Source organism: Helianthus annuus, chromosome 6 (assembly GCF_002127325.2).
Source record: "Helianthus annuus cultivar XRQ/B chromosome 6, HanXRQr2.0-SUNRISE, whole genome shotgun sequence".
Classification (NCBI taxonomy): domain Eukaryota; kingdom Viridiplantae; phylum Streptophyta; class Magnoliopsida; order Asterales; family Asteraceae; genus Helianthus; species Helianthus annuus.
The window spans coordinates 118,314,352-118,324,555 of NC_035438.2; the positions used below are offsets into that span (position 1 = coordinate 118,314,352).

General features: G+C 36.2%; 1 protein-coding gene across 1 annotated transcript; it reads right to left on the bottom strand.

The window, feature by feature from the left end:
* Positions 1-3,457: 3,457 nt before the first annotated feature.
* LOC110865716 (enolase 1) lies at positions 3,458-8,506 on the bottom strand. Its single transcript, XM_022115044.2, has 17 exons — positions 8,032-8,506; positions 7,228-7,291; positions 7,007-7,071; positions 6,868-6,915; positions 5,985-6,071; positions 5,820-5,900; positions 5,596-5,697; positions 5,433-5,513; positions 5,284-5,358; positions 5,145-5,207; positions 4,948-5,028; positions 4,641-4,835; positions 4,475-4,525; positions 4,308-4,396; positions 4,165-4,216; positions 3,940-3,996; positions 3,458-3,804 (listed from the first exon to the last, which is right to left on the bottom strand). Exons 1-17 carry the CDS (start codon positions 8,095-8,097, stop codon positions 3,724-3,726), a joined length of 1,338 nt encoding a protein of 445 aa, XP_021970736.1. The 5' UTR covers positions 8,098-8,506; the 3' UTR covers positions 3,458-3,723.
* Between the last annotated feature and the right edge of the window lie 1,698 nt (positions 8,507-10,204).

A 10,204-nucleotide genomic window follows, 5' to 3' on the forward strand; every position in this document is an offset into this window, starting at 1 on the left:
TTGGTTTTGGGACCACGTATAGCTGGCAAACCGGGTCGGGTTGGGTAAGATATAGTGTAAAAGGGTTCATCTTATAGGTCACCGTGATCCACCGTGATCACATCGTCGTAAGTGTGTGATCACGGTAATGATTGCGATGGGTGTGACGTTGGTCACGTTTGTGATTGTTGTTCGGAGCTGTTTCCAAACGATAATGTTGTCGTTGTTCGAAGTTGTTTCCGAACGATAATATTGTCGTTACTCTTTAAAAAAAAAAAGGTTTTTCCCCTTTTTAAATAATCTAACATTTTACTATTTTTTAAAAGCAAATTTTCTTACCAGCACTCTAAAACTTAAAAAAAATACAAATAGGGTTCAAGTTCATTTCCACCTAACTTATCTAGTTGGTCCGACTCTTCCGATTCTACTCTTGATTTTTTTTTTTTTTTTTTTTTTGCAATGGTTGCCGAAGCAGCTGAGGAACTTAAAGATTCGGGACGATTAAAGAACAAAAAATTGTGCCGCGTGGTCAAGAAGTGGCTAATAAAGTTCTAATGAAGGATTACTTTGTCGAAAACCCAAATTACAATGCTAAGACGTTTAGAGCAACATTTTGTTTATCAAAAGAGCTATTATTAAAGATTGTGGGAGATATCAAAACTCAATTTGAATGGTTTCAAGAAGGTGACGACGGTAGGGGAAAAAGAGTTTCACGGTGGCTACAAAAATGCATATCCGCAGTTCGTCAACTTGCAATCGGTAACATTTCTTACGAATATGATAAATATTTAGCTATGTATGGTAGGACTTTAGGTGAATCTCTTGATTTTTTTTTTATTTATTTACTTTTTACAATGCGATTATTAAGTCATACTTTACAAAGTTTCTATGAAGACTGACTAGACGTGACAAAACATGTTTGCACGCCGCACATAAAGCCAGACGGCACCTTCCAGGGATGCTCACTATACGAAGAGTAGATTTAATTTAATTTTATTTTAGTTTTTAAATTTGATTTGTTCTATTTTTCTTGTAGGTTGTTTTTTTATTTTAATTGAACTTTCTTATTTAAGTTTATGTATTTAAAATATGTTGTTTTTATTTTATATTTTTTTAAAAGTTTAGTGATAGAATGTGATAGTGTGATGGGTGTTGCAAGTGTTTTAGTGATGTTGTGATGGAATTGGAGGGAATGAGATCTCAAATTGTGATTGGGTATGATAGTGTGACGGTGTCCCTTCCCTCCTAAATAAGAGTAAAGTTCTTTTTATGTCCTTGAGTTTTGTGATTTTAACTATTTGAGTTCAAAGATAATAATTTTTAATTATCTGAGCATCTAATTTTTTAGTCTGTAACTATTTGAATCTAAGTTTTTGTTAACAAAGTCTGTCAAGTACAAGGGTACTTCTGTTATTTTACACCTAGGTGTAACCCTTTAATGCAAAAGGTACCTGCAACATCTTTCTCTCTTTACCCTCTTTCATCTTCATTACCTTCACCATCACTCAACCACTACCAATGCACCACCACCACCACAGCACCACCACTACCGCACCACCAGCACCATCCTCAGCCCCCTGCTGCCACCACCACAACCACCCACCAAAAATCCATATTTTCAATTTTAAAATCAATTTTTTACTTCAATCGGATACCTTAATGCAGCACTACTATAGCCAAAATGTCGTCGTTGTGAAGCACGAAACCACCACCGAATCACTTTTTCACCGGAAGCCCATTACAGAGTTATCAGGCGGGTGTGCCCCAGACGCCGTAATATTAGTGAAGTTAATTGAGTGAATTGCAACCTTATATGCATCTTTAGGCTTGCAGTGTTGATGATTTGATCTAGTTTAGGCTTGTCATGTTGATGTGCTTTTTTGATGTAATTTAGGATGTGATGGATCTGTTTTTTGTTTGCACGGATGATGACCGTAGGGGGTATTTTAGGAGCATTTTATTTTTTCACATAAAAAGTTAACAGACTTGGTCAACGGCATTACAAGTTTGGATTCAAATAGTTATAGATTGAAAAAACAGGTGCTCGGATAATATGATTTTGGACTCGAGTAGTTAAAACCACCAAAACTCAGGTACTCAAAGAATTTACTATATAAGTAAAGTAGAGATGCATATCTAACAGGTTCGAAAACCGAAACCAACGAACCAATTAGGACAAAAACAAGTTTGAACCTGGAATACATTAAATTGGTTTGGAAGCGGCACAACCTAAAGGTTCATGATCCATTTGTATCCCTCTAAAAACCAATCTAAACCGCTCAATAAGCTGGTCAAAATCAAACTGATTTGGAACCAAAAATTGTTTTGGCTTTTTGTTGATCAAACCGAACTGGTTTACAATTCCTAACCGATTTATGACCTCTACCCACAAGTATAACTAGGATAAGAGATCATGTACAAGATAGAATTCTTGTACCATGTGATTGAAAAGCCTTCCAAAGTAAAGACCTAGATACACCGTCCAGTAGATTAATTACGTAGAAGGTAGTGAGCGGAAGTTGCGTTCTCTGACCACCCTTCCTCTTCCAATAACCTTGGTCCTTCTCTCTCCTCTCGTCCTTCTCAACATTTTATTTGTTATAATCTTCTTTCTACTTGCGTGACCGTGGAAACAATGTCTTCTTCTTTGGGGTGTAGCACCACAAAAGATGAATTAAATGGTTATGTTTATTTAAAAACAAAACCATTCAAATCACCTTTTGCAGTGCTACAACCAAAGCAGGATACGTTTCATTGGAAACAATGCCTAGGCGGTGTTTCTAGTGGTCAAGCAACGCCACGTCAGCCACAGGCAATGCCACCTGAACCACACAACATTGCAGGAGTGGTACGTTGAATGGTATAAAAGCTTTCAACGTTTTTTTTTTGTTTTAATGATTTGATTTGAAAGTAACCATTTTTTTCTTGCAAGATTTGAACAGCTTTCTTAACAAAATACGTCTTTCTTGCAAGATAAGTATCTTGTGCATAAAACCCATAATTCCATTTTTAACTCATTGCAAAATAGTCACAAATATTTATATTTCCTATTCTGCATAATCATAATTCCATTTTAACTCACACACCCACTTATCCACTAATCATACTCATTAACTCACACACCCAGTTATCCACTAATCATACTCCTAAACATACATTTTGAGTATGTTTGGGATGGAGCTTTTAGAAGCTTCTAGCTTTAAACTTTTAAGAAAAAACTCATATTCAATAAAAAGCCTTATTTGGTTGAAGGGGCTTGAAGCTTGAAGCTTTTGGTTGAACGCTCCAACTAGTAGCGTTTAGAAGTAGCTACAAGCTTTTAGGAAAAAAATGACTTTTTAACCTTTAAAGACAATAAACTTTTTAATGAAAAAACTTTTTAAATTTTTAGTTATGTCCACTTTGGTCATTTTATACATTTTTAGCTATCAACTACAGCTACCAGCTTCCAGCCACCAGCTACTTTTTGCCAAACATACACTAGTAAACTTTTTGTGCTTCATTCTTTATTTAGCATTGGGAATACTATAGTCGACATCAACACATTTACCATTCAGAAGCAAATCAGTAAACATAGCCAACGGCAGAGATAAACCAAAGAAATATAGGATGTTCAAACGTCAAAAACCAAACTGCAAAAATTTGAAGTCAAAAACCTCAAAATGAAACCCTGAGTAGCCTTATTAAAGAAAAACTTGACATGGACACTCATCCTTGACTCTTAACCATCTCGATGTGTAACATCTAGTAGGGTTCCACAGGCTTGCGGAAGTTTGCTCCAGCGTAAACCGCTTCTGATCCAAGCTCCTCTTCAATTCTCAAGAGCTGATTCCAGAAACAATAGTTTGATTTTACTTCTCAACTTAATCATATTTGTTTGAAATAATAAAATAACCATTTTTATTCTTTTATTTTTTTATACCATTAATATGTTAAAAATGATTATAAAAAGAAGCTTACCTGGTTGTACTTTGCAAGACGCTCAGACCTGCATGGAGCTCCAGTTTTGATTTGACCCTGGTAGATTCCATTGTGTAATATAATCAGTATGACAGTGTACAAAACAGAATGTCACCTCTATAGATAAAACTGTTCCAGGTCAACCCGACTCGATTTGTTTCGACTTGTTACCAAACCCATGGATCGCGCTACTTGTATATATTTTTTTTCAAAGCATATAATTACCGTTGCCAAACCCACGGAAAGATCAGCAATGAAGGTGTCCTCTGTTTCTCCACTGCAACATGACAAAAACCATGGTAAATTTACCTTCGTCGTGTTCTAAAAAGTGATCAGAAATACATAATTTATGAAACTGATTTTCATACCTGCGGTGACTGGCCATCACACCCCAACCAGCACGTTTGGACATCCTCACAGCTTCGATACTCTCGGTCACAGACCCAATTTGGTTGACCTACGACAGTCACCAGACAAATGATATAAGCATATGTTTACATGAACAATCAATTCCAGAATAATTATGACTATATACCTTTAGAAGAAGAGCATTGCAAGTCTTCTCATCAATTGCCTTCTTGACTCTCTGTAAATACAAGTATTCAAGGTCAAAGCAGGGTAAAACTGAATAATAAGAGGTAAAAAGTCAATGTCAAACAGAGATCGTTAAAAGAAAAATAAATTAAAAGGGTGAATCTAACCGTGGGGTTGGTGACCAAAAGATCATCTCCCACAATTTGTACTTGTTCGCCACATTCAGCGGTCATCTTGCCGTAGTGCTCCCAGTCATCTTGGTCAAATGGGTCCTCAATCGACACAATAGGGTACTCACTCACAAACGACTTGTAAAGATCTTTAAGTTGTTCTCCTGAAATCTTTTGTTTGCCATCGTTGTTCTGCATAACATAGACGTATATGAGATTATGATAATAGATCAGGGAAATCCATCTAACATGCCCATGCTTCTTTTCATAGGTTGAGTAAGAACACATGGCGAGCAACTTTTACCTCTTCCTTGAAGTTCAGATCATAGGTCTTGTCTTTCTCCGCATAAAATTCAGATGCAGCAACATCCATTCCAATGACAACCTATGAGAATAAAAAATTAAAAAAAAAATGTTGTTATGCTATAAAAAGTTAAAGTTGAAAGGATATAAAAACAACAAGCATGCATGACATCTATAGGATCAACTTCTAACAAGTACCTTGTCTGTGTATCCAGCTTTAGCAATAGCTGTCTTAAGTAACTCAAGACCCTCCTTGTTTTCCTGAAGTTGAAAAAGACAACGTGTTAGAAAAACATCAAAAAGTCAAAATGGGTCTAAAAATGAACTCATGCTTTACCTGGATATTGGGAGCAAAGCCACCTTCATCACCAACATTTGTTGCATCCTGACCGTATTTCTTCTTAATCACAGACTGAAATCACATCGAATGATTAGTGCTCCAGACATCAACAGGCAGCATAATTAGCCAAAGAGTTAGAAATTCACCTTCAAGTTGTGATATACTTCAACACCCATCTTCATGGCTTCCTTGAAGCTGGAGGCACCAATGGGGAGAATCATAAATTCCTAAAAAAGTAAGCTTGTGAGAATCGTTTGGTTCAGATAACTTCAGATTAGAGTATGATGGACGTGTAATCAAGAGATATACCTGCATGGCAAGCTTGTTTCCTGCATGTGATCCACCATTGATGACGTTGAAAGCAGGTACTGGCAAAACCAAGTTCTTGTTACCAGCCAAGTTGGCAATGTGCTGCAAACACAAGTTTTTCAGTCAAACAAAAGAAACAGTAGCACCCAACGAGTCCTATGAGTCGGAAAAATAAAATAGTAATTCCCACATGCAAAGATAAAATAGACTAGGATCAAAATTACCTTGTAGAGGGGGGTTTTGAGGACACTGGCACCAGCCTTGCAAACGGCAAGAGAAACTGCCAAGATGGCGTTTGCACCAAGCTAAACAACATAATGGTTCGGCAAATAAGTATCAATTACATCAAAGATTATCAAATAACCAAACAAAAAGATTAGTATCTATACCTTTTGCTTGCACCAACCCCATTCATTTTGAGTTCCGTCAAGTTGTTGAACCATGAAATTATCGATACCAGTCTGATCGGTTGGGTCCTGTAAAACAAAATTCATTAAGATCGTCTGCATCACACAAGAATAAGATACTGCTACGAGTGAAAATGAGCCAAGCTGCAAGTGAGCTACTCGAGATCGTGTTGCTAAAAGCCCGGGCCTGCAACTAAGCTTGTTTAATTTACAAGCCAGAGCTCGCACTTCACTTGTTAAGCTCGAGTAGGCTCACAAGCCTAAACAAACCTACCTAATATATAGAATTTATCTATAATAATCATTGCTATATATAAAAACTATAATAAAAATAACTGAACAATATACATTATTTTAAAATAACATTATAAATACAAATATATATATATATATACATATATGTAGAGGGCGGTTATCGTACAAAATCCCTTAACGTACGCGATGTACGCGATTCAGAATCAACATGCAAAATTGGGTTTATAACATGAGACTTCCATTTGTTTTTTTCACATGCGATTTCCTTTTATTTACCAACATGCGATTTGCATTTTATTAATCACATGCGATTTCGACTTTTATTCCATAACATGCGGTTTTCATTTTATTACTCACATGTGATTTTCACTTTTTTACAAACACAACGTGATATTTGCCATCGCGTACGCAGCGTACGTTAAGGCATATTGTACGATAAACTTTTTCTATATATGTAATAGTTATAAATATATATATAAATAATTAAATAAACAAGCTGAGTCTAAGCTGAGCTCAAGCTTGAAAATCTGCATAAATGCCAAGCTTGAGCTCAAAAGCCCCTTTGGATCTCTATCAATATCAAGAATGGAGTTCAGGTTCATGAACAAACCTTGCCAACAAGAGCGGGACCAATAATTGTGTTGACATTTGCAACAGCCTATTAAAAAAAAAAAGTAATATTATATCAGCAACTTTGATCTCATAAACAAACAAAGAGTATCAACTATCAACCAAAACAAATAACACACCTTGGAGACACCTTTTCCAAGGTAGTCTGACCCTCCATCTCTCAATTCAAGAGCCTCGTAAATACCTACAAGACAAAAACCGTAAGCAAATCATATAACAATATCGAAAAATACCAAAATCTCCATCAACAATGTTAACAATGTAGGAAAAAAAACGAATCTGAAACAGCAAGTCAAATAGAATATATACAAATGAGTATCGCCAGTACAACAGATCTTACCGGTGGATGCACCACTAGGGACGGCAGCTCGGGCCAATGTACCATCAGAAAGAGTAATATCAACCTACACACAGAAATTACCATACAAGCCTTAATCCAGCAATCATTGACATACAAAGACCAGCGTTTAGCAATCAACAAAACTCGAAGCAACGATAGATCCAATCAATGGTATCACATAGAAATTATCACCCAAACTGTACTCCATCAACAACTGACAGACTGTAGGTAGCATTTAGGTTAATACAAAGCAAATCCATCGTTTAAATCAACAAAACATCAAATCAAGGATACATCCAAGTACACGTTAAGTCAGATCTTAACTTCACTTAGGCATCAATTTAGCAACAATTGACATACAAACTATCATTTAAGTTCATATAAGTCAGATCTTAACTTCATTTGGGCATGAATTTAGCAATCAACAAAAACTCAAATCAATGATAGATTCAAATACATGTTAAAATCAATCGTATACTAAAAATCACATATTTACATAGAAATTACCGCCCAAACTTCATTACACCAACTTTTGACATCCAATAAGTAGAATTTAGGTTAACATAAAGCAAATCTTAACTTAAGTTACTCGCAATCAACAAAAACTTCAATCAATAACAGATGTTAAAATCAATCGCAAAAGTCAGTATCTATATTCTACAACAGCGATCACAAAGCTAAAACTCGCATCGTACAACAAACGAAAGTGGCCGATTGAACGTAACAACTGATTTAAGCAACAAAAACGATTACAAACAGCAAAACAACACAATAAGTTGAAAGATCTAGGACAAAAGAACGGACCTCAACGGTAGGATTGCCTCTGCTATCGAAGATTTGTCGTGCTTTGACTGCCTTGATGGTCGCCATTAGGTTAAGATCTGAGAGGATTGGAGATTTGAGAAAGGTGATTAGGTGAGGAAATGAGGGTTTTGGTAGATGTAGATTCAGTGTATATGTAGATGTGGTGGAGTTGATCACAACCGTTGGATCTGCGGGATTTGAAAACCGTATGACCGGTGGTCGATCTGGTGTGCGGGTGAGTTACATTAATGGTCCTTGTAGTTTGGTGGTGTTGGAAAATGTGGATGTTTGGGCCACACAAGATTTGTAGTTTGGTCCCAAAAGCGAATTGTTTTTGACTTTTCGTACAAGCAAAAGGTCGGGTCGTGTCTGGATTGGTTGGCTGATATTCGGATATGCCATTACGCCCATAGTTCCCAACCTCTTATTTCTTTTTTCTCGTCTTCATTAGCTCATGGTTTATGTTTTTCGATATGGAAAATCTATGCAAATGTCTCTAACATAACAAAACATGATGTGTCAGCCATAGATGGTATCCAACCAAATATTTCTTGTGTTATTATTGTATCATAAATTTTAATATATAAAATCATTTTAAAATACATTTTTTAAACTTCTGTCCATATTCATCTATACAAAAATCAAACTTCTGCCATTAAAACATCTGTCCAGATTCAAAATTCTGGTTCCAGATTCAAAACTCAAAATTCAAACCATATACATATATAACATACATGATTCTGGCTCCACATTCAAATTTCAATTCATCTATCTCACTCATATCCACGAGCAATCTCTCTCTCTCAAATGCAGAGCTCCCATGATTTAGCCAGTTAATCTCCGATTACAGATCATTGTTCGAACATTTACTAATTCTATTTACACATCATCGTTCCAACGAAGCTTCCAATCACACATTAACGTTTCACATCGTTGTTGCAACATCATTGTTCCAACATCGTTGAAAGTTGCATGTGCTACCTTTTTTAATGGGAGAGTTGCATGTTAGGTTTGTGACTTATTTTTTTAACTGTAGTTATACTTATTTAATTCGATTATGAAGAAACAAGTGTTGATATTTTTATTAACACTCAGATTTTAGAATATGTTAATATGGATACTGAGAGTATTAAATTAAATACAAAAAAAAAAGATTAAACACTTAAATGTGCATAAAATATTACACACTTGCTACGATTTCGTAGACTCTCGCCTTCTTCCATGCGATTTTGTTGGTGCATATGTCTGTCGACTTCGTCGTGTATCGAGTCTTGTATTTAGAATGATAGAACAAGTCACGTAGTACGAGAAAAGCAGGAAACTGAGCTGAAACAACATCTTCACACGAACTGACCAGTTTGTGCGAAGTGGCCAGTTCGCACGAACTGGTCATGGCAGTTTCAAGCGAAGTGGAATGCCTATATATAGTGGACTTGATCATTTCATTTGTAACTTTGGATTCCGGTAGCGAAGCTCTGCCAAAGTGTCGCCAAGCCTATAAAACGTTGTTATATCAATCAAATCGACATTATAAGTGATTCTAAGTGCGTATCAAGCTGATTCAACATCAATACGTCTGTTTCTGCCTTTCGTATTAATCGAAAACTCTTCTAAACGACTCGTTTGGGTCTCACAACGATCCTACAAGTGGTATCACAGCTCAGGAGGAAGAGTTCTTACCAATTCAGCTTGATTTCATCAAAATTTCTGATTTCTACTCATTCTTCTTCACATTTTTCAAAATTAACCAAAATTTTACGGATAAAATGGATTGATTTTCACATAAAACGTGCGAAACACTATTTTAACAAACCCTTGAAAGAATCAGACCTAAAATCGACCTAAAACTTGATCAGTTTATCAAAAACCGTCCGAATTGTGTGACATCAGCATCAATTCGCACGAGCTGCTATCCAGATCGTGTGAAAGTCTGTTCAATTCGCACGAATTGATACAATTTGACCCAGGTCGTACGGATTGAACTCCAGATCGCGTGAAATAGGATCAGTTCGCTTGAAAGTTGAACCAGTTCGCTTGGAAATCATCCAATTCGCACGAATTGGAAATTACCTAGTTCAGTTCGTTTGAGATATTTACCAGTTCGCACGGAGTGGTAAAATTGTTTCCAGTTCGCTTGAAATATAGCCAGGTCGTGTGAGATTCCAGTTCGTTT